This window comes from Pelobates fuscus, chromosome 9, assembly GCF_036172605.1.
Source record: "Pelobates fuscus isolate aPelFus1 chromosome 9, aPelFus1.pri, whole genome shotgun sequence".
Taxonomy (NCBI): domain Eukaryota; kingdom Metazoa; phylum Chordata; class Amphibia; order Anura; family Pelobatidae; genus Pelobates; species Pelobates fuscus.
In genome coordinates this window covers 97,523,634-97,548,288 of record NC_086325.1, presented here as the reverse complement: position 1 = coordinate 97,548,288, position 24,655 = coordinate 97,523,634, and the positions used below count along the sequence as shown (strand labels likewise).

The window sequence follows — 24,655 nt, the reverse complement described above, 5'->3', positions numbered from 1 at the left end:
TCTCTTTTTCACCTGTTCCCTTCTTTCTCTTATGCGTATTCTTGTCTATATGCAGGTGGTCTCTTGCCTTTCTTTTAACCAATTTGTTCCTTCCATATGGTTTCAAAAGATCTCTGGCATCATTACTTTCAACGCAAATAACGTCATCATAGTTAGTCTCCTCATTATTCACCGGGAAGAGAGTGTTTGCACTGACTACCCACAGCATGCTCTTGCCATTGCCTACTCCACCTTCAACGACAGGGTGCAAGTCCCAAGGAGAAGGATCATTCACTTTATTATCTGTCTTTATTTCACAAGTAGTGCCTGGAACATCCTCATGGGTCACAAGATGTAAATCTGGACTAATGTCAACCCCAGGGTCTGGAAAATCTAAAGAGTCCTGTATTGTTATTTGTCGTCACTACCTTCCCGCGTCGGGAAGATTTCTTGCACAGGGCGCCCAAAGGCCTAAGGCTGGCCCTGCGCATGGGTCAGTGGCTCTGCACCAGACTTCCCTCCAATTGATCAAAGTTAAAGGATTTCAAGTGGACTGATTACAATTACAGGGCCTCTAAAGAGTCCTGTATTGTTATTTGTCGTCACTACCTTCCCGCGTCGGGAAGATTTCTTGCACAGGGCGCCCAAAGGCCTAAGGCTGGCCCTGCACATGGGTCAGTGGCTCTGCACCAGACTTCCCTCCAATTGATCAAAGTTAAAGGATTTCAAGTGGACTGATTACAATTACAGGGCCTCTAAAGAGTCCTGTATTGTTATTTGTCGTCACTACCTTCCCGCGTCGGGAAGATTTCTTGCACAGGGCGCCCAAAGGCCTAAGGCTGGCCCTGCGCATGGGTCAGTGGCTCTGCACCAGACTTCCCTCCAATTGATCAAAGTTAAAGGATTTCAAGTGGACTGATTACAATTACAGGGCCTCTAAAGAGTCCTGTATTGTTATTTGTCGTCACTACCTTCCCGCGTCGGGAGTGGGTCATTTGCGCCCCTGCTGCCTTCCTTGCATGTGGTAGCTGTTTGTCAGGGATTTGTCAATCCATATCTGCCAAGTGACCCTATGTAGGGGGAACAGTCCCTATTCTGCTCTGTGTCAGTGTGTATCAGGGATCATTAGGATAGGTGTCAATCCATATCTGCCAAGTGACCCTATGTAGGGGGAACAGTCTCTATTCTGCTCTGTGTCAGTGTGTATCAGGGATCATTAGGATAGGTGTCAATCCATATCTGCCAAGTGACCCTATGTAGGGGGAACAGTCTCTATTCTGCTCTGTGTCAGTGTGTATCAGGGGTTTTGAGGACAGGTGTCAATCCATATCTGCCAAGTGACCCTATGTAGGGGGAACAGTCTCTATTCTGCTCTGTGTCAGTGTGTATCAGGGATCATTAGGATAGGTGTCAATCCATATCTGCCAAGTGACCCTATGTAGGGGGAACAGTCCCTATTCTGCTCTGTGTCAGTGTGTATCAGGGATCATTAGGATAGGTGTCAATCCATATCTGCCAAGTGACCCTATGTAGGGGGAACAGTCTCTATTCTGCTCTGTGTCAGTGTGTATCAGGGATCATTAGGATAGGTGTCAATCCATATCTGCCAAGTGACCCTATGTAGGGAGAACAGTCTCTATTCTGCTCTGTGTCAGTGTGTATCAGGGATCATTAGGATAGGTGTCAATCCATATCTGCCAAGTGACCCTATGTAGGAGGAACAGTCCCTATTCTGCTCTGTGTCACTGTGTATCAGGGATCATTAGGATAGGTGTCAATCCATATCTGCCAAGTGACCCTATGTAGGGGGAACAGTCCCTATTCTGCTCTGTGTCAGTGTGTATCAGGGATCATTAGGATAGGTGTCAATCCATATCTGCCAAGTGACCCTATGTAGGGGGAGCAGTCTCTATTCTGCTCTGTGTCAGTGTGTATCAGGGATCATTAGGATAGGTGTCAATCCATATCTGCCAAGTGACCCTATGTAGGGGGAACAGTCTCTATTCTGCTCTGTGTCAGTGTGTATCAGGGATCATTAGGATAGGTGTCAATCCATATCTGCCAAGTGACCCTATGTAGGGGGAACAGTCTCTATTCTGCTCTGTGTCAGTGTGTATCAGGGGTTTTAAGGACAGGTGTCAATCCATATCTGCCAAGTGACCCTATGTAGGGGGAACAGTCTCTATTCTGCTCTGTGTCAGTGTGTATCAGGGATCATTAGGATAGGTGTCAATCCATATCTGCCAAGTGACCCTATGTAGGGGGAACAGTCTCTATTCTGCTCTGTGTCAGTGTGTATCAGGGATCATTAGGATAGGTGTCAATCCATATCTGCCAAGTGACCCTATGTAGGAGGAACAGTCCCTATTCTGCTCTGTGTCACTGTGTATCAGGGATCATTAGGATAGGTGTCAATCCATATCTGCCAAGTGACCCTATGTAGGGGGAACAGTCTCTATTCTGCTCTGTGTCAGTGTGTATCAGGGATCATTAGGATAGGTGTCAATCCATATCTGCCAAGTGGCCCTATGTAGGGGGAACAGTCTCTATTCTGCTCTGTGTCAGTGTGTATCAGGGATCATTAGGATAGGTGTCAATCCATATCTGCCAAGTGACCCTATGTAGGGGGAACAGTCTCTATTCTGCTCTGTGTCAGTGTGTATCAGGGATCATTAGGATAGGTGTCAATCCATATCTGCCAAGTGACCCTATGTAGAGGGAACAGTCTCTATTCTGCTCTGTGTTAGTGTGTATCAGGGATCATTAGGATAGGTGTCAATCCATATCTGCCAAGTGACCCTATGTAGGGGGAACAGTCTCTATTCTGCTCTGTGTCAGTGTGTATCAGGGGTTTTGAGGACAGGTGTCAATCCATATCTGCCAAGTGACCCTATGTAGGGGGAACAGTCTCTATTCTGCTCTGTGTCAGTGTGTATCAGGGATCATTAGGATAGGTGTCAATCCATATCTGCCAAGTGACCCTATGTAGGGGGAACAGTCCCTATTCTGCTCTGTGTCAGTGTGTATCAGGGGTTTTGAGGACAGGTGTCAATCCATATCTGCCAAGTGACCCTATGTAGGGGGAACAGTCTCTATTCTGCTCTGTGTCAGTGTGTATCAGGGCTGGGCTTTGAGGACAGGTGTCAATGTTAGGTGATTTCTGCCCTTTATGGATTAAAAGCAGACTCTGCATCAACTGTGCAATTTTCCATGGGAGTTTTGCCATGGATCCCCCTCCGGCATGCCACAGTCCAGGTGTTAGTCCCCTTGAAACAACTTTTCCATCACTTTTGTGGCCAGAAAGAGTCCCTGTTGGTTTTAAAATTCGCCTGCCCATTGAAGTCAATGGCGGTTCGCGCGGTTCGCGAACATTTGCGGAAGTTCGCGTTCGCCGTTCGCGAACACGAAAATTCCGGGTTCGCGACAACACTATCCCTTAATAGCCCTTCAAATATTTTCCCAGTTACAGAAGTTAAGCTCACAGGTCTATAATTTCCAGGCAAGGATTTTGAACTCTTTTTAAATATAGGAACAACATCTGCCTTCCTCCAATCCTCCGGTACAACACCTGAAACAAAAGAATCTTGAAAAATGAAATACAGAGGTTCACTTATTTCCCCACTTAGCTCCTTAAGTACTTGTGGGTGAATACCATCAGGCCCCGGAGCTTTAGTTACATTAATTTTCTTTAATAGCTGTAGCACCTTGTCTCGAGTTATCCAATTACAAGTTATCTGCAAGTTTTTTGCAGCAATCATTTGCATATCTCTTGCCATAGGATCCTCATTAATATATACAGAAGAAAAATAGTTATTTAAAATTTCAGCTTTTTCCTGGTCTTCATTAGCTAATAAACCCAACTCTGTTTCCAGTGTACCTACACTTTCATTTTTTTTTTTTTAGAATTGATGTACTTGAAAAAAATGTTGGGGTTGGTTTTGCATTCTTTAGCTATCAATTTCTCATTTTATAGTTTAGCTTATAGTTTAGCCACTTTAATTGCCTTTTTGCAAGCGTTATTGGCTTCCTTATATCTTAAATATTTGTCTGATTTAAACGCTTTAAATGCCCTTTTCTTATTTTTAATCTCTTTTTTACTTCTCTACTAAGCCACATTGGTTTTAATTTGTTTCTTTTATATTTATTACCCAATGGTACATACTGAGAAATGTACCTTTCTAATATTTGTTTGAATATTTTCCATTTATCCTCAGTGTATTTATCACTAAGGAGTTTATGCCAGTCGATATGTTGTAGAGCAGCCCTAATCTTATTGAAATTGGCTTTGTTAAAATTATATGTTTTAGTGTACCCCACTTGCTTTTGCTTTTTTGAGTTTATTTCAAAATTTACCATATTGTGATCACTATTTCCCAAATGCTTCCCTACTTGAATGTTGGTTAAAAGATCAACATTGTTTGTTATGACGAGATCCAGACAAGCATCCTTTCTAGTTGGTGCTTGTACCAGTTGTGACATAAAAGTGTCATTTACCTCGATTTGCAGCTTTCTCAATTTGCTCTAAGAGCTGTTCTTCCTCAATAATATTTACATTAGGTGGTTTATAACATATCCCAACCAATAATTGATTTCCCTTTGTTTGCCCCAAGCAGGTATCTACCCATAAAGCCTCCACATTTTCCTAGTCACACTTCACATGCCTAAGATTTGACTTTAACTCATGGTTGACATATAAACATACCCCACCACCCTTCTTGTTTTTCCTATCCTTCCTAAATAACGTGTACCCATTTAAATTAACTGCCCAGCCATGTGTCTCATCCCACCATGTTTCTGTTATGCATATTATATCATATTGTTTAGTGTATGCTATTGCCCATTTTGTTATATAGGCTCCTTGCATTTAGCTCGGGGAGTAGCCAAGTTTAAATCTTTAAAAGCAAATCAAAACCACTGTTTTATGGTTTTCATATTATTAGGGTACCCTAAAAAAATAAAGAAGTCAGACAGAATTACAATAAAAAAGAATAATGTGAAATGACCACACTTTGCTATCAGGAAATCGAATAGAGATGTTTTATTAAGTAATTATTTACTAGGACACCACTTTACCTATAGAGAGCATTAATCTAATGCCTCGTTTCCACTGAGCGGATTGGTTCGGTTCAGGTCGGTACGGTTCGCTATTTTGGGTGTTTCCATTATGAAAGTGGTCCATACAAGCGAACCGTACCAATCCATTCAGGGTCCTGTTTCAGATGTAGGGCCATAGAAAATGGAACGGTTCGGTTAGGGCGGAACTACTATACAATCCATTGATTGGTGGACAGGAAGAGCATTTTTTCTAAATCCCGTATGGCCCTGAAGGTCTAACTTGCAGTGGAAACGCTCACCAGAATGGGCTGGTCCATTCTAAACTTTCCAAACTGTATCAACCCAAACCGATCCGCTCAGTGGAAACGAGGCATAACATGATTTGGAAGCGTCACACTTATGTATCAAGAACTGAGACATTACAGATAATATATAAACGTTATGGTTTTAGATGGAGAGCTATTAATGTATTATTATTTATAATATACTTTGCAAAAACAAACAGTGTGAGAGGATTTAATTTGAAAGATTTTAGTAAACTTGTTTTTTTTTCCTGCAGGTGAACAAAAGACCCCAATGACAATCAAAATCCTGATGTCTTAGCTAAAAATGGAAACACTGGAGTCAGAACTAACCTGTCCAATTTGCTTAGAATTGTTTGAGGATCCTTTGCTCCTACCTTGTGCCCATAGTTTGTGCTTCAGTTGTGCCCATCGGATACTAGTTTCTGGATGTGCTTCTAGTGAAATTGCTGAGTCTGTACCAGTCTTTCAGTGCCCAACTTGTAGATATGTCATATCACTCAACCACAGAGGGTTGGAAGGGCTGAAACGCAACATTACCTTGCAGAACATTATTGATCGTTTTCAGAAAGCTTCGTTGAGTGTACCCAGTTCTCCTTGTGAAGACCAAAGGGAAAAAATATATAAAAGTGTCCCAATCATGGCAGCTGAAAGGATTCCATGTCAGTTTTGTGAGGTTGAACCCCCCAGAGATGCAGTGAAAACATGCGTGACCTGTGAAGTGTCGTATTGTGATCGTTGTTTGCGGGCTACTCACCCTAACAAGAAACCTTTTACTAGTCATCGTTTAGTGGAACCAGTTCCAGATGCTCATTTCCGTGGGCTTATATGTTTGGAGCATGAGAATGAGAAGGTGAACATGTACTGTACAGCAGATGACCAGCTTATCTGTGCCTTATGCAAACTGGTCGGTAGGCACCGGGAGCATCAGGTAGCATCCTTGAGTGAGCGATATGAAAAGCTGAAGGTAAGTCTGTGACGAAATATACATCTCATAGAACATTTTTTATATTATTATGCCTTCTCTACTATAACTTATGTTGATGTGTCGTGTCAAAACACTCCTCATTATTTTCTTATTTCTTCACCAAATATTCATTTTATTGCCAATTTACACCTTGTAATGTATTACATATACTCCTTTGAAACCATGTGTTGTTCACATAGCAACAAACCCATTACTGACTCTACAACGTCAATTTATACATTGTGTGTTTCTTCATAATACACTGTGACAACCCTTACTAAATAATGGATTAATGGAGCACTTTTGTTTATCGTCTAAAGTTATTGTTCCTTTTAATATTTAATTTTTCTCTATATAATTTTACGTGTTTACTTCTCTGTATTAGCTAGCAGAGTGAATGTAATATCAGACCTCCCTACCCCCTCCAAAACAAAAAAGGGGGAAACAATTTAGGAGCTGAAAGCTGTGTAAGTTTATTTGCCACTTAGTGAATTTGTCATGAACAACAGCATGTTAATGGTGATTTAAAGCATTTAAAGTGACACTGTAGGCATCCAGACCACTTCAGCTAATTGAAGTAGTCTGGGTGCTGTCACCCTTTTACACTTAGTGCTGCAATGTAAAACATTGCAGTTCCAGAGAACTGCAATGTTTACATTGCAGCTCTAAGTCTACTCTCTGTGGCTGTCTACCAGACAGCCACTGGGGACGCTTCCGGAATCCAAACTGACTTTTGGTCCGTTATCTGACGCTAGACGTCCTCACGGACCTATTAACTCTATAGTGCCAGGAAAACAGCTTTGTTTTTCTGGCACTATAGGATCCCTTTAATGACTAGAATGATTGCAATGTATGAGTTACCAACCAATGGGGTAACTATTATTATTATTATTATTTATAAAGCGCCAACAAATTCTGCAGCGCTTTACAGTGGGTGGACGAACAAACATGTACAAGTTGGACACACAGGAACAGAGGGGTTGAGGGCCCTGCTCAATAAGCTTACATGCTAGAGGGAGTGGGGTAAAGTAACACAAAAGGTAAGGATAGTATTAGACCGTTGCAAGAGAAGAATCAGTCGGGAGCTATTAACAGTTTAATTTATACGCGTTTATGGAGAAGTGGGTTTTTAATGATTTTTGAAGGAGTGGAGACTGGGTGAGCATCTAACGGATGAGGGAAGGGAGTTCCACAGGAACGGTGCAGCCCTCGTGAAGTCTTGAAGGCGAGCATCAGAGGTGGGAGTACGGACAGAAGATAGACGTAAGTCTTCAGCAAAGGGTAAGGGCCTAGATGGGACATACTTGTGTATTAGGGAGGATAGATATGTGGGAGCAGCATTATGTAGAGATTTGAAGAAAGAACCAGAATTTTAAATTGAGCCCTATATCTTACAGGAAGCCAATGTAGGGACTAACAGAAGGGTGAGGCGTGGGAGGTGCTGGCGGACAGGAAGATAACCCTCACCACCGCATTCATTATGAACTGTAACAGCGCAAGTTGGGAGCACGTAAAACCACTGAGAATCAGATTACAGTAGTCAAGGCGAGAAAGGACAATGGACTGGACTAGCACCTTAGTCGCATCTGGCATTAAGTAGGGTCGGATGCACGCAATGTTTTTGAGATGGAAGCGACATGACTTGGCGATAGACTGAACATGAGGCGTGAAGGAGAGGTCAGAGTCAAAGAACACCTAGGCACCGAGCCTGTGTGGTGGAGCTGAAAACATGCGTTTCCCTGTTGACTTGGAGGGAGGGAGACACAGGAGTAGGAACACTTGAGGGAGAAAAGACCAGAATTTCAGTTTTGGTCAAGTTAAGTTTAAGGAAGTGGGCAGCCATCCAGTTAGAAATAGCAGAGAGGCAGTCAGAGACACTAAGAGAGTATAGTGTTTTAGTATTGAATCAAACTCATTAACATCACATAAATGCTTTCTAGATTGTTAAATTACTAATTTTGGACAAATGCAGTTATATCTGAATTTCCACCCACCCACCCCCCTAATATTAAGTAATTAAATGAACAGTTTGTGTCAAATCTGCAAGATGTTAGTGGTCATGGTGCCAGGATTGCCCTTGCCGTATGACAGTTTGATTTCTTACCTATGGTCTATTTGATGCTGCTTTCCGCTTCCACTACTAATGCTGGAGAGCTGGGAAGTCCTAAGCAGAAACTTATGCTAGCTCTCCTGACTTGCAGGGAATGCAGAGCTTCGTTCATTGGCTGAGAGCTAGTTTTATAGCATGTGCTACGGAACTCTGCAACAAAGAGTATTGGTAGCTACTATAAGGGGGGTAACATTGGGAATTTTATAGCTTTTTGGCTACAACAATGTATAGTAAGTAGCACTTTAAAATGAGTAAATTTTTGGCATTGAACAGAATGACTATAACATTAAAGCTTTTTGTAGAGGATATAGAGGAGACTTTTGGTAGAGTGGCTCATGTTTTGGTGAGACCGTTTTCTAGATACTGGTTTTAGAATCTGCTGGCACCTATGGCTTGACCTTTTTTCTGCTGCCTTGATTTTAATATTTTTCGATAAACTAAAATTATTTAATATCATGAACAAATAATATTTTGATATGTTTTTTTTTTTTGTAAATATAATTTTTATTTCCTGGATATAGGAGGTAAATATGGTTATTACTGCGTAGACTCGCAGGTCTGTGCAACTTTCAACAAGAGGTTAGAGTCAGGCATAATACGGGCACGCAGGCCCAACAAGGCTGCGGGACACGCAGGTCCCAAATAACAACAACAATAAGAGCACAAGAAGGTGAGTCCCCCCCTCCCTCCCCCGAATTCTTCCCATTTGTCTCAAGCGTCGTCGCCATCCAGAGAAGGGTAATCACCCGTGGTTAAGCCATTGTTCCCTCAGGTTGAGAATAGCTCCCTCTAGTTGGTTACCTCTAGGGTGTCTAGTGCAGAGTACACTATCACCTCCCTTGTACCCCCTGCGGGGGCATTTATGGTCTGCCTGTGCGAGAAGGATGAGTACTTGATCTGATGGGTCGCTACTGTGGGGGTCACGTCTGTAGGGGTTCCCTATTGCCAGCTTACTATATCAGCGGAATGACATTTTGTAGGGAGGTGAGCATGCATGGGCTCATTTCCAATGCCCCTATGTCACCATGGCTTTTGAGTAGCGTTTCTAGTTTGTGACTCCTGGGTAGTGGGGAAGGGAGAGGGTTAGGAAAGTGGAAGGGAGGAGGAGGAGGGTCTGTCCGTTGTCCCCTAGGTCATGTAGGCAGAGTTCAGCCCTATATTCAGTTTTGTAGCATCGTCAGGAAGTCCTGTTTCGTCGTAGTCAGTATCCAGTGAGTCCAGATGTCCAAGTATGTCTGATGCTGTTTTTCGGTAGCCAACATGGAGAGCTCCTCCACCGCTCTCAGCTCCTCCATGTGGGTGAACCATTTGAGAAGGGAAGGGGTCTCACACTTTTTCCAGTATTGTGGAATAGTTTGTTTGGCCATGTTTAGGATGCGGATTGTGAGCGATTTTTTGTACTTGGAAATCGGTATATTCGTGTGGTGAAGCAGCATTGCTGCAGGTTGTAATGGTGGTGGGTTGTCAGAGAAGCGTGAAGTGATTGTGTGTATCTTCCTCCAGAATGGTTGGATGAGTTCGCACGTCCACCAAATATGTAGAGGTGTACCCGGTGCATTTGTGCATCTCCAACATATGTTGGTCCCATGGGCATGCATGTACTGAGGTGTGTCTGGGGTGCAGTACCATTGCGTGAGTATCTTATAAGCTATCTCCTGGCTCTTGCTAAATATGGAGCAGTGGTGTGTGATCTCACATATCTTTTCCCACTCCCTTGCGCTGAATGTGTGGTCGAGAGCCTCCTCCCATTTGCCCATAAAGCGTGGTGTGGCCGTGGGTGTGTGTGTTTGTAGGAGGGTGTAGAGCTGCGAAATACAGTGTGGTAGCGGTTCAAGGTCTACACAGAGTTGTTCAAAGGCAGTAAGTCCCCTTGTAAGAGCTCCTGCCCGTGGTAGGGTTTTGGTGTAGCTAACTAGTTGTGCGTAACGGAATTGGGTCGTGAACGGCTGGTTAGGGTCACCGCACAGGTCAGTTAAGGACCTCAGCCCCTGACCGGAGCATACATGTCTCAGTCTCGGCAGTGGGCATTGCACCAGGGCCCTTAGTGCCCTAGGGTCCTTACCTGGTGGGAAGCCTGGGTTATGTGTAAGGGGAAGCAGTGGGGACGGGAATGTGGAGAGTGTGTGTCTACCTACACTCCCTCTCCATACCTTCAACGTCGCTTTCGTGTATGTGGAGTAGTGTGTTTCCTTTCCGTCAGTCCCCCCGGGGAGCCACGGGATGAGGGCAGCTGGGATCCCGGCCAACCCCTCCTCCGCCTGTTTCCATAGTTTACCGACCCCAGTCTTAGACCACTCCACTACCCGTTGCAGATGGCATGCCTTGTAATATTGCCTAAAATCGGGTAAGGCTAGGCCCCCTTTGTTCCTAGGTTGGGTGAGTAGTGCATATTTTAGTCTGGGCCTCCTCCCATCCCACACAAAGGCTCCCATTGCTTGTCGAAGTGTAGTAAAGAATGAGGTGGGGATCGAGATAGGCAGAGCCTGGAAAAGGTAGAGTAATCTCGGTAGTAGGTTCATTTTAATTACTTGGATTCTACCCAGCCAGGAAATATGCGGTAGGGCCCACTCCCTCATGTCTGCTTGGAACCTAGTCAGTATCGGGGTAAAGTTTGCTGTAAAGAGCTCCGATTCCCTAACCGTCAGCCAAGTGCCGAGGTAGCGGATTTTATCAGTGGCCCACTGGAACGCAAAGCTGCGTTGGAGCTGTGTCGTTCTCCTTTTGGGTACGCTGACATTTAAAACATACGACTTGGAGAAATTGATCTTGTACCCTGACAACCTGCCGAAGGTCTGGAATTCCCGCACCAGGTTGGGGAGGGTGACCTCTGGGTGTGTTATGAAGAAAAGGAGGTCATCTGCGTATGCAGCTAGCTTATGGTGTGTGTCTCCTATGCGCACTCCCTTGATATCTGGGTGGTGGCGGATAGTAGAGAGCAGGGGTTCCAGGGCCAGGACAAACAGCAACGGAGACAGGGGACACCCCTGTCTTGTTCCGTTGTGAATTGGGAACGACTCGGTGGGCGCCCCATTGACCAGGACGTGCGCTGTCGGATGAGTATACAGGGCCCTGATCCATCCCTGCAGGTACGGTCCCACACCCAGGTGTGACAGTGTCTGGAACATATACGTCCAGCAGACCCTATCAAAGGCCTTCTCCGCGTCCGTGGACAGCAGGAGAAGGCCCGTGTCGTCCCCTGTTTTTTTGTGCATCACGGTAAGGGCCCTTATGGTGTCATCTCTGGCTTCCCTACCCATCACAAACCCCACCTGGTCCGGATGGACCAGAGAGGGTACGTGCACCTGGAGTCGGGTCGCCAGGACCTTCGCTAGCAGTTTGATGTCGTTATTTATAAGGGATATGGGCCGATAACTCCCGCAGTGCTCCCGGTCCTTACCCTCCTTCGGGATTATAGTGATGTGCGTCATGAGCGCTTGTGGGGGCAGTTCGTGTCCCTCCCTGATGGCATTGAACATGTCTAGGAGTGGGGGGTACAGGGTCTCGGCATAGCTTTTATAATATTTGATGGGCAGGCCGTCCGGGCCCGGTGTCTTGCCCGGTTTCATGGATTTAATAGCTAGCGCTAGTTCCCCCATAGATATAGGTTCATCCAGCTGGGCGGCAGTGGTTGTCGTCAGAGAGGGGAGCGTATGGGTCTTTAGGTAGTCATCTATTGAGGTCTTGAGTGATCGTGACTGGGCATCAGTGTGGGGGCGTGGGAGGGAATACAACCCTGCGTAGTAAGTGCGGATGATTTCTTGGATCTTGGCCGGGTGTCTGTGTAGGACTCCCCCCTTGTCCCTGATCCTGTCTATGTACGTGTCTTGGCGCCTTTTGGCTAGCATGCGCGCTAGAAGTTTCCCACTTTTGTTCCCGTGAATCGCGAAGAAGGCCCTATTTCGCAGAGCGTCCCTTTGGTGAGTGGAGTGTAAGAGTGAAGTCAGTTCCCTACGCAGGCTGAGGAGAGTGGCCTGGTGTGTGGGGAGTTGGTGTTGTTTGTTAAGTGTGTCTGCCTGTGCTATGTCCGATAGTAGTTTAGCCATGCGGGCCTCCCTTTGTTTTTTCAGGAGCGCACTCTTTTGGATGAAGTGGCCTCTTATGACACTCTTATGTGCCTCCCATCGTATGGTGGGGGAGGTCTGCTCGCTGGTGTTGTATGTGAAATATTCCCTTAATGTCGCCCCTATGTCCGAGGTGATCGTAGGGTTCGTAAGCAATGATTCGTTCAATCTCCACTTAGAGATCTTGGGTCTGTGAAGGGGGGAGTTTAGTTTGATGATCACTGGGGCGTGGTCCGACCACGTCACAGTGCCTTGGTCAGCCTGTAGGACTAGCGGTATGTGGTAGCTGGGTACTAGTAAATAGTCTATGCGGGTGTAGGAGTTGTGAGGGTGGGAGTAAAAGGTGAAGTCCTTTTCGTCGGGGTGGAAGGCTCTCCAACAGTCTACTAGCTTAGCCCTGGCCAGAAGAGTTTTAATGGCTGTAAGGTATTGTGAGGAGATGTGTGTGTGGCCCGAGGAGGAGTCCCACTTGGGGTCTAACGCTACATTCAGATCCCCTCCCACTACTAGTATGCCTTCCTGGAAACCCGCTAGTGTGCGGAGCGTCTTAGCCAAGAATTTATATTGCCCCCGGTTAGGGGCATAGAGGTTGGCGAAAGTATACGTAGTACCCGCAATCGTCCCCTTGAGGAACAGGAAGCGGCCCTCCGGGTCTGTCAGGACCCCAGATTCAGTAAATGGGAGGTGTCTATGTAGGAGTATTGCCGTGCCTCGGGATTTACCTCCCTGGAAGTCACTATAATACCCCTTGGGGTAGTGGTGGTTCGTCAACTTGGGTCGTGAGCCTGCCCTAAAATGGGTCTCTTGCAGAAACACTATAGATGCTCGTGCTGTCTTAAAGTCCTTATGAGCTCCAGTCCTTTTTTCCGGCGTGTTAAGTCCCCTAGTGTTCAGTGAAAAAATGGTGAGTGGGGCCGGTATTAGAGACATACTGGATGTGCGTCAGTTGCTCACAGGTGGTACTGTCACTTCTGTCCGGTCGTCAGGTATAGCGAGTACTGGATAGGGTAACTTGGGGAAAACCGGGGAGGTCAGAGGGTAAGAGGGGAAGGAACGTACCCACTGGGACTAGAGACTGGGTACGGAGGGATAACACTATGTACAATGAAAAAACGAAAAGTGGATTTGAGCGTTGGAGGGCAGTAACCACCCCCCCTCCCGTAGGTGGGAGGGGTGTACCGCACACCTAGGGTTAGAACGCTCCAACCAGTAGGGTAGCAGAGGAGTCCAAGAAGCCCCAAGTGGGCAGGACCCGGCGGGCCCAGGACGCTCCCAGAAAGATCGTCACGTGCCTCTGTGAGCCCTCGGGGTACCGCCCAGTCAGGACATCCCGTCTCCCCGCCTCTTGGCTCACTGTGCAAGGAGTGTAGCCTATGATGTACCTCCATAAGCGAATGTTTGTAGGGTCTGTGTCATGACCGCAGTTTGTGGACTAATCGGCCCACCGATATATCATGGTGTCCTTTAGTTTAAATGTGCCTCGCCCGCCACCCCCCAGGTCACTGGGTGATTCCCAATTTTCTAGGGTCAATTGAAACCACCTAGCTTAGAGCAGTGAGATTATCCCCTTGGTTTCCCTCAGATGTCGTATGCGTCCCCTTGCTCCCCCCCCCCTAGGCTCCATGGCCTACCTCTCCCCGGTCCCGGCCCGACCCCCAGCAGCCATCCGGCCCCTATACTTGCATGCAACAACATATATTTAAATGGTCCCTGTAAGGTCTAATACAGCTTTCTCCCGTAGTCCCCTATAACCCGGCAGGGGGTGAGATCAAGATAGCCGGGATAGCAGCAACAGTCCATAAAGTCTGTAAAGTCTGAGGGGACCCACTTTGTGACTGCATGGGCCGCATCACCCCTTTACAGGTGCTGATGTGGCTGACTCTCCCGTCTCGTGCGGGTGGTGTGGTGGCGTCGGCCGGTTAGCATCCCAGTTTGTCCTGACAGGTTATGCCCGGGAGCTGTAGCCTTCCGGGGTGAATATAGGGGTGATTCATGTGGGTCCCCCATCTCCTCGCCTAATAAAGGGGGGGCAAGTCCAGGGCCAGAGTGTGTCTATCCTGCTCCCTCCGTGCCATGATTAGGCAGGGTATGCCATTTAGTAGAACCCGGGGCCACCCCCTCTCCCCCTCCCCAAGTATTCGGCCCACTGTCCTTGTGTTGAGGTGTAGCGTGTAGTCCCGAGCCCCCCTTGTCCCCTTAGGCATACTTGCGGTTATGAAGCGGGATAAGGAATGCTGTCCCCAGACTCCGGTCCGTTAGTCCGTTGATTGTTCCACGTGGGCCCGGGGTTTGGAGCCGGGAGGCCAACTGTAAGTCCCAGGACCGGAGCGGTTTTACTCAGGAGAATGATGATGGTCGAAGCGATGTGGATGTATCAGAGAGAAAGTAGAGGGTGAAATAAGCATATAAGTCCTCCCTGTCAAGGCTTGGTGCGTTCCGTAAAAAGCCCAGGGAGCGGCAGGGTCGGTGGCGCTGTTAGTTTTGTGTTCCCGCTGGTCTTATCGTCTGCATGCGGGGGTTCCGTAGTCGTTGGGGTTTGGGGCCCACGCCTTGCGGCCTAGGACCTTCCGTGTAAAATCTGAGCGGGTTCGGCCATGTTAGCTTCTCCGGCGGTAGATGTAACTCTCGTTGAAGCGTCTCTAAGTCGTCTGCGCCCGTGACCATGAAGGGGCCTGAGGGTGTCGCTACTTGAAGGCCCGTGGGGAAGCACCATCGGTACCTTAGGTTGGCGGACTGCAGTTGCCTGGTGAAGGGTTTCAGGGCTCGCCGGTACGCCAGTGTAGCAGGGGACAGGTCTGGATATAGCTGGATGTCCGACCCTTCTAGTAGCACCTTGTCCGCTGCCCGCGCTTTGCGTAGGATCTCCTCCTTAAGCTGGAAACTCTCCAGGCAGCAAATGATGTCCCTGGGAGGTCCCCCTGGGGGCCCTTGAGGTCTCAGAGCCCGATGCGCTCTAATAAAGTCTATATGCGTCAGTGGCGGCCTATCGAGGAGCCGATTGAAAAGCTCCATCAGTGTGCTTTGTACTGTGGCCTTGGTATCCAGTTCCTCTGGGACCCCCCTTACCCTAATGTTCTGGCGTCTGCCCCGATTGTCGAGGTCCTCTATATGCAGGGCCATCTGTCTCATCACTGTGGTATGGTGCTGCAGCATGTCTGTGTTAGCTGCTTGTGCCGCTGCCATGTGGTCACAGTCCGCTTCAATCTGCGATACACGTTGGTTGAGGCCTTGTAAGTCCTCTCTCAGAGCATGGAGTTCCGCCGTGATCGAGGAGTGCAACTCAGCGTTGGCCGTCTTGAGGTCTGTTTTCGTTGGTAAGTCTTTTAGCAGGGCCATCAGGTCCGACATTGCTGGGTCTCTTGTCGCCCGCGGTTCAGGGGCCTGCTCTCCCGTTGGGGAGCGCTGGGAGAAAATGTCCGACTCCGTGGAGTCATTTGAGGCCTGCGGATCCAAGTCCGCCTGTGCGAGCAGGTATCTCTTCATTGTCGGGGTCGGGGTTCCTTTTGGGTGTTCCCCTGATCTTTGGGTATGTGAGGCTCGATGAGTCTTACCCATAACTGCGGTCAGAGTGCGGATTAAATGAGGTTACAAGCCGAGCCAGCGGGGAGCTCAGGGATCAAGCTGCCATCTTCTCGGACCGCTCTTGATATGTTTTTATATATTTGTATACATGATTTATTTTTGAAATTTTTATATTAAAAAAATAATAATCTTAAAAGTGATTCCAAAATGAATAAATCATTTATAAAGTTTTCCCAAAAATATTAAATCGAGGACTAATGCAGAAATGTCACTTCAACTTTTTTCCATATAAATATATGAGAGCTTATATTTGCTTTCAGCATATCATTCCACCCAAATGTGAATGAATGTGTAAGGGTAATAACATCTAAGCTGCAGCATAAGGACCATGCTTTGCTTTCATTTTGTTGTACTAATTTCTGTTGTACTTGCTCTCTCTATATTTCCCTTTCCCTGGTGTTCAGCATCAAGAGACACCAGGGAACTGTCTTCTGGCAGCACAGTGCGAGTGCATCATTATGCATTCTCTTCAAGGCCCATTTTCTGAATAAAGTCTGCCTATTAGAGGAAACTATGGGTTCCAGTGTAATTTGGGGGCTTAGCCTTCCCCTCCTAGAGCATCCTGTTGGAAATACTCCCTATGTCTGTGTGTGCATTTCTCACAACTCATATAAACTGTGTCCAGAGACCCTAAACAGTAAAAAGCTAATGGAGGGGCCCACCAGAAACATGCATTTCTCCGTAGTGGTTCTGCCGCAAAATATATAAAATAATATATATAAAAAATATATATAGACCCTAAATAGTAAAAAGCTAATGGAGGGGCCCACCAGAAACATGCATTTCTCCATAGTGGTTCTGCCGCAAAATATATAAAATAATATATTAAAAAATATATATATATATATATGCGCCTTTTCCAATGATGCTTCCTATGCCTGGGTTGTGTCACTAGTGGACACATGATGCCCATCAAAGCATTCACCCATCCACACTCTGTAAACACTTTTCCTATTAAGAATATGTTTACTTGCTCCACCTCCTTTGTTCTATACAAACTTCAATGCCCTGTGGTCTTTCCTTTTATAGGCAAGACCTGCACTGAGCTCAGGGAGAGGATTAGGGGTCTTCAATCAGGACTACATACAGGGATGGCCACTGACTAACCTGTGGCATGACCGTTTTGTAGAGGCGAGTCATCCGCTACCATCCCTCTGCTTCACAGCAATTGACTATGTTGCTGATTCCCCAAGGGGTGATGATCGATGCAGAGGACTACTGAAAGTGAGTGTTATTAGATTTTTATGTTGGATAATATAGCTCCAAGGGGTCTTAATGAGCGCAATCCTTTCAATTGCTTTTTGGAAGCACAATAAGCTGTATATGTGTTTTAATATCCTTTACCTCCATTGGCTACCCAGTCGAACTCTCCTTTAATAGATTCTGTGGAAATTAATTTCTCCGATGTGTATGTTATGGACTATGTTGTGATGGGCCTTAGAAAACTGAGCCTATGTAATCGCTGTTTGGAATCTTGATCTTGGTTTTATTTGCTTTTTCACGTTTCACTCTTGTTTTTCACCCTGGCCTTTTTTGGTTTTGAGGTGCCTTTTTAAGTGGTGTTCTGTGTTTTCTGAAACTTGTCTTGAAAAAAAGTCTAAGTAACCGGACTGAAACATTGCTATTTGTCATGTAACCTTACATAGTGCGGTGTTAATAAATACACCATGTGAGTGCTTTCTTTCTTTGGATTTACATTGTGACCTGCACCCAGGCTAGTGACCGTGTGTGTGTTTTATTTATTTTTTGTCTACCGAACTAAATCCAAGCACCTCTTTGTACTCTATATTTTCTCTTCCAATGGTAGCGTGACAGACTATAAATTATATTATACAATATCTTTCAGTCATGCAATTTTGTAGAATGCGAAACTGCAGATTTTTGAGAATGTATTCACAACTATTTTAAAATGATGAGATTCATGAAAATGTCATATTCTTTTCACGTAAGAGGAATACACATATATTGAATGTCATTTTATATAACCTATTGATGGAACAATAAGGAGTTTCAGAATTAATGCCATAGACCAACATAACAAGGTACTGTTAAGTGTAACAGAAGAACGAAAATTGGTGTCATACACACCTGTCAGACTGCAGTGAAAAGTCATTAATAAACTTCATTGGTATTGGTCTAACATTTACATATTGTGTTCCTCTTAAGGTTATACACATACACAGTGTGGATAGACACAATCCATAAATGGAAGACACACACATTTGTGCATTTAGTAAAAAAAAAAAAAAAAAAATATGGAAAAATAGTAGGCACATCATCAGGATTTAATGCATTTTCCCCATGTGTATAAATATTATATAGTCATACCATCTTTGCCTTCTCAAAGGAATGAATTAATTATTAGAAGCTACACAACTATAGGATTCCTCTAAAAATCATACTCATTCACTAAACAAAAACAAAAAAAATGTGCAGACTTTCTCATCTTTACTTAAAAACCTTAAGGCAGATCATACACCAGATGTATTACAGATCTGACATGGAACTTGACAAATCCACAAATTAAATTCACCTGCATTTTGCAGGCGAATTTGTTAAAATCCTTACGGTTTGTATGCATCCAGAAAGCAAATCGCTAAAAGAAAATAATAATAATAATTTAAAGTTGTGCTGGCTGACCAACTCTCATAAGATGGTCACACATAAAAAATGAAATACCTATCAGGAGGAATAAATCCTCCTTTAACCCCAAGCTTGGGGGTGTGTCTATTATATGGTGAACAGCCATTGGCTGCTCAACTAGTTCATCCCCTGAGCAGTGAGATGGGGGTATTGCAATAATGAGAATCTCATAAAAGTTGGGGGTTACATTTAAATAGTGATTGAGTTACTGTGACTGCCCAGTTGCAAGAGATCCCATTCCATCAGTGGCTTGTGGAGGCATATTAACAGTGTTGGAGGGTGCTATTTTTTAGATGTCCATTTTCAAGGGGAAAAGATGGGGGATATTTAAGGTTAATAATGCTGTATTGGCAAGGCCTGCATCATTCTTTTCCATATAGAGCTGTGGGTTAATCATATGGTATACCACTACTTGTCATTGGACTACAACCCACGTGATGCTCAGCTTTAAGTATCATGGTAACTGCAGTTCTAGTACAGCTGACGGTATACAAATAGTTAAACCTCACAAATATGAAAGAAACTACATTGTATTTCAGCCTAGGAATAGTGGTAGAGGCAAGGACTTTTTCCCCATTAGCGTCAGGTGGACTTGTCATCTATTGACGCTACTAGGGGAGCTTTTAACAGGGGTTGATATGGAGAGCAGCTGGCTTGTTAACCCCATTATTTTAATAGGCCCCACCTGGTGTGGGCAGAGGGTGTCCACCCCATATCCTTTTTTTAAATATACTTTCTTCCACAGCTATTGGGTATTCACCCCCCACTGCCACCATTTATTTCTCTAGATGCACTTTTGTCTCAGTTTATCTGGCTGAATGTCTATGTAATGCAAATAGACAATATGTGTTTATTTGATTATCCAGACAGCAAAACCTTTTATTGCTCTGTACTCTATAAAGGTTTACATTTTGTAAAATTTGTACAGAAAAACACCTTGTTGTACACCCTTATGAAATGTGCTATAAATAATTATGTCAATATATGACAGCAATGTGCAAGTCTGAATCCGATTACCATATACATGTTGTCTCTTTTGAAGTTGTACTGACAGAATTTCAGACGGCTCATGCTGCTGAGGAGCTTGCTGTTTAGTCACCTTTACTAAGGCAGTCATGCTTTCCTAGAGAATCTGGAAAAAGGATTTACATGTTTGTTTTTACCATTATCTCACTCATGCTAACAATATCTCATTTTAAAATACATTTATTCACAAATACTCCAAAAAGCCATGAAGACAGGCAGGCTGTAAAACCGTTACCCAGAGTTATGATTATATATTCTTTATATAATTATAATTTATTGTGGGGTTTGGCTGTCCCTTAAAACACGCTTATATTATTTTTTTATTATTTTCACTTGTTTTTAATATGCTTTCATTTTAATTTTGGCTTTTGTTTCAGGGGAAAGTAACACTATTAAAAAGTGAAAAATGTTTGTATATAAAGGGTTGGAGTAGTCCTTCAAGCTATGTTTTATGTCTGAAATGGATTGTCTGAAAACCATAGGTTTAAGGAGAATCTAGTGCATTCATTTTTTTTATCGTCTGATAAAGATTCTTTAGGGTAATGAAAGATCAGATGCGTAGTTGAGATCACTTTCTGCTACAGTCTTCTAAAACTGAACTATACATCTCCAATAATACTTATAGCAACTCTGTAAAACATTTTTGTCCCTCTATTAATGTTCATTTAAGTATACTACTTTTTTTTTTAATGTAGATCAGGAGTGCCCAAAAGATAGATCCCTGGATATTTTAAAACTACAACTACCGTGATGCTTTGTCATTCTAAAAGCATGCAAAGCATCATGTGAGTTGTGGTTGTAAAACATCTGGGGATCTACTTTTTGGGCACTCCGGATGTAGAACATTATCATTGATCTTTGGCAATGTGCAGAACTCAAGGAAGGTTCCTTTTCAATTGCCAAGTAAGGGCAAACTATATAACGTCATAGGTAAAAATCAAAATGCAGGTCTCTGGTTCTCAAGGACCATAGAAAAAAATAATAAATATAAATGAAGGCAAGTGGCGGATGGTGGACTATAATTATTAAAGGAACACTATAGCATTTGGAATAATTAAAAAAAAATGAAAAAAATACATATTTGTATTTCAAAAAATATAGTGTCCGTGTCTCTAGATTTATATAAGCTCATTCTGTTTGCAATTAAAATAAAATAAATAAATGATTTACTTACTGTTCAGTTTAGCTATCTTCCCCCAGATCAAATAGTCCTCCTAGAGAAGCATTGAGGACCTAAGGTGCATATGTGGCGAGCGCCACAGACGTATTCAAGGTTTCCCACGTTAAAGTGTTGTATACAGTGTTTTTCTGTGTGTTTCCACGTCACATTTGCCAAGTTTTACTCTGTTAGTACTCTGTTAGTATAGCAGAAGCACCTCTTGAGGTCCTGTAGCAAGTGCGCTCTTTTTTCGGGTGCGTTCAAGCCCCTACAATTTTGTGCAATGACGCGGAAAGGGTGCGGCCGAGTATGCCATTTTGTGGGTGTAGTTTGTTGTATTCTGTATGAGTGTGGTTAGGGTCCTAAGAGTTTAACCCCTAGGTTCTGTGTATTCTTCAGGGGTCGGTACGGTCTTGTTGGAGGGTGGGTTGTTATTCTAGGGGGGGGTCTCCCGGCTGCGGCCCCCTGGTTCTCTGTGGGCGGCAGTCGGGGGAGCCAAGGCAGGGTGGAGCAAGGGGGGAGGATGGGATGGTGGTTGGGTAGTGAGATGGGTTAGTGGGTATAGGGGGGGTTGCCCCAGAGCCCCTGCGACTTCGCCCCGCGCCTGCTCTCACTTGGTGTTGACTGGCCTAGGGTTTCTCCTTGTGGGTTTTAGGGAAGCCTTGCTGTTTGCGGGTCTATTTACTATTGTCTAGTTGTGTTCCAGGGATGTTATCTATGTTGGTGTTCTCTGTGGTTAGTGATTACCTGTGTAACTGGGTTGGATGGCAAAGGCAAACCGCCACTTAGTGTATACTAGGGCGGCAGGGCGGTGTTCCTCCCAGTAGTCTATGTATACACAGGGTTGGGTCGGGGTCGTGGCCTCCTAACCGTTCTCGTCTTCCACTTAATATGTGGAGATTTGGTTATATTATAGATTGTGGTCTGGTTATGTCAGCCTCCATGAGTCTCTCGTCCCAATAACGTTTGGCTATATTTGTTCGTTAGATGCTCACCCAGTCTCCACTTCTTAAAAAAATAGTTAAAAACCCACTTCTTCATAAAAGCGTATCAATTAAACTGTTAATAGTTCCGGACTGATTCCTCTTCTGCAACTGTCACTAGTCTAATACTATCCTTTTGTGTCATTTTACCCCACTCCCTGTAGCATGTAAGCTCATTGAGCAGGGTCCTCAACCCCTCTGTTCCTGTGTGTCCAACTTGTCTGGTTACAACTACATGTCTGTTCGTCCACCCATTGTAAAGCGCTGCGGAATTTGATGGCGCTATATAAATATCATAATAATAATAATTTGTCGAGGTTATCTTTGCTTCACTTTTTCTTTTCTTTCTGAATCATTTAAAACGCTGAAAAATGCAACATGGTTTTTCAAAAATAACATAACTGCTGAATATTATGAAATATAAAAAAAGAAAAAAATATCCTATTGCTTATCCATGCATAACGTGGGTATTGATAATGATTCATTTGTCAATTCTTCCTAAAATATTTTAATTAATTAATTAATTAATTAATTAATTAAAAGTCCCCCACAAAATGATATTTGGTGTTCACAGTGCTTTCAGTACCAGATGATTAATCACCATATTACTACACCTGCAGTAATATATTGATTTAATCCTCATAATCTTACTCAATCCACTTTTAAACTGTACAGGCGCTGACATCCGTTACCTTGCGGACTTTAAACGAGTGTGTTTTGCAGTTCAATACAATGTACAATGTATGGGACAGCGATTTGCTGCTGTTGTCTATCTGTGCAGGCTTTGCACTCCCTCTGTATAAACTGTAACATTCCACAATCTCCTGCTGCCATCGCTCCTTTTATAGGATTAGTTTCTCTCACTCTTAAAAAGGTGCTGTGTTTTCTACGAAAAAGGAAATGATTCAGACTAGCACGGCACAATAAAAGCAAAATAGTCTGAGCTTGTTCTTGCCAATATCTGTCTATATGTATTATCTGTCTGTTTGCGTTATCTGGGCACACATTATTATTTATAGGGTGATGAAAACCTGCTTTAACTGGCAGTGTCACTTTGCAGGTTTTGTTTTTAGATAAATGCCTCTTTTTTTTTTTTCTCTCCCTCTCCTAGGCTTTTTTTTTTCTTCATTTCTTATGGAGAGTGTGATCTTTGGCAATGTGCGGAACTTAAAAAGACACTCCAGTCATACTGGGAGCACTATTACTTTAAGCACATTTTGATAAATATTGCACTCTTAATAATGCTTTTTTTTCCCAATCAAATCTCAATAGTTTGCATAAAAAAGTTAAAAAAAAAAAAAAAAGTTTGTGGATAGCGGGTTATGCTACAAAAAATTGCAAAACCGCTCTCAACAGGAGAAAAACACAGCAAATGAACATGAGGCCAAAATCCATTTAGCATGAGGCCACATGCACTTAAAGGGACACTACCGACAACTAAAGTACTTTAGTGTACCGAAAAGCTTTGTGTAAAAAAAAGTCTTTTTTTTTTTTTTTCATTTTGCAAAAAATGCAGCTTTTAATTGAAATTGACACATTTACAACTGGTCCTGTTACTGTGTTTTTTTTGTTTTTGTTTTATCTCTGTTTGTGACGTTAAACTCAATGGTTCAGAGTACCTACCTTGCATAGACTTCTTCTTATTGTGTCGCATTGGGATATCTGTGATTGGACAGCCACAGAAAGTCTGGGCTGGTTTAAAAGGAGAGGGTTTGCAAAGATAAGTGAACTGTTTGTTTTGCAAGCTGTTTTTAGATACATTTGGGGTAAATCTACTAAACATCAATTTTTATTTAGTTTGTATTTGGGCAGTGGAGTTCCTTTTAACTCCTTCCTGACCGCGGACGTACCAGGTACGTCCGACAAAAAAATGATGTACCTGGTACGTCCGCGGCAAACTATCTACTTATCTAATGCTGGCGATCGCAATGTTGGGACTTGCCTGGCATCCCAGGCAGTCCCCCTGCAGCTGATCCGGCCGCCCGGGCCATGTGATTGCGGAGTCCTCGCGATCACATGACCGGAATAGCCTGCTTGTGCAGTGCCTGCAGGGTGCCTGCCTGAGCCCTTAGGATTTATATATATATATATATATTAGAGTGCTCTTTGTCATTTTACACAGCGTGGGAAAATTCCAAAGAACTTTCCCACGCTGTGTAAAATGACACAGAGCACTTTGATTGGGTGGATTTCAAGCCATCCAATCACAGTGCTTTGTTTTATTTTACAAAGCGTGGGAAAGTTCTTTGGAATTTTCCCACGCTGGGTAAAATGACAAAGAGCACTCTGATTGGCTTAAACCAACCAATCAGAGTGTTCTAAGCCTAATTGCAGGGTGGGGCAAGGCTTTATAAGTCTTGGCCCGCCCTGCGGAGCTCAGTATGCGGCGTGCCCTCGGAGGGTGAAGATCGATTATGGTTTTTTAGCGTCGGGATTTTTTTTTGCGCTCGTTTTTTTTATTTTATTTTAAGTTCGACGGGTATGATGGCTTTTTATTTGGCCTTTTTTGGGGCTGAAAAATGAAGATTTTAGAAAAAAGAAGACGTCAAATGGTAAGTTTAATTTTTCTTTACATGTGAGTTATTTTATTCCCCCCTCACTATTTTTAGGGTGAGGGGGGTAGGTAGGGGATAGTTTGATTTGGGTGGGGGGTGGGGGTGTGACTAGGGGCTTGGTACCCCTAGTCACCTTGATTGGGGGGGGGATTTTCATTTAAGGCCCCCCGCCGCTCATGGGTGGGGGCCGGGGGGGAGGACGGTAGGTCCCCCCCCACCATTCTTATCTAGGG

The 24,655-nt window shown here is 44.2% G+C and overlaps 1 protein-coding gene across 1 annotated transcript in view; it reads left to right on the top strand.

The window, feature by feature from the left end:
- Window positions 1-24,655, top strand: part of MID2 (midline 2) — a 500,404-nt gene that overhangs the window by 52,552 nt on the left and 423,197 nt on the right. Inside the window, exon 2 of the mRNA XM_063432185.1 lies at window positions 5,594-6,303. Coding sequence (XP_063288255.1) covers window positions 5,644-6,303 — 660 coding nt within the window. The 5' untranslated portion in view covers window positions 5,594-5,643. The remainder of the gene's footprint in view (window positions 1-5,593; window positions 6,304-24,655) is intronic.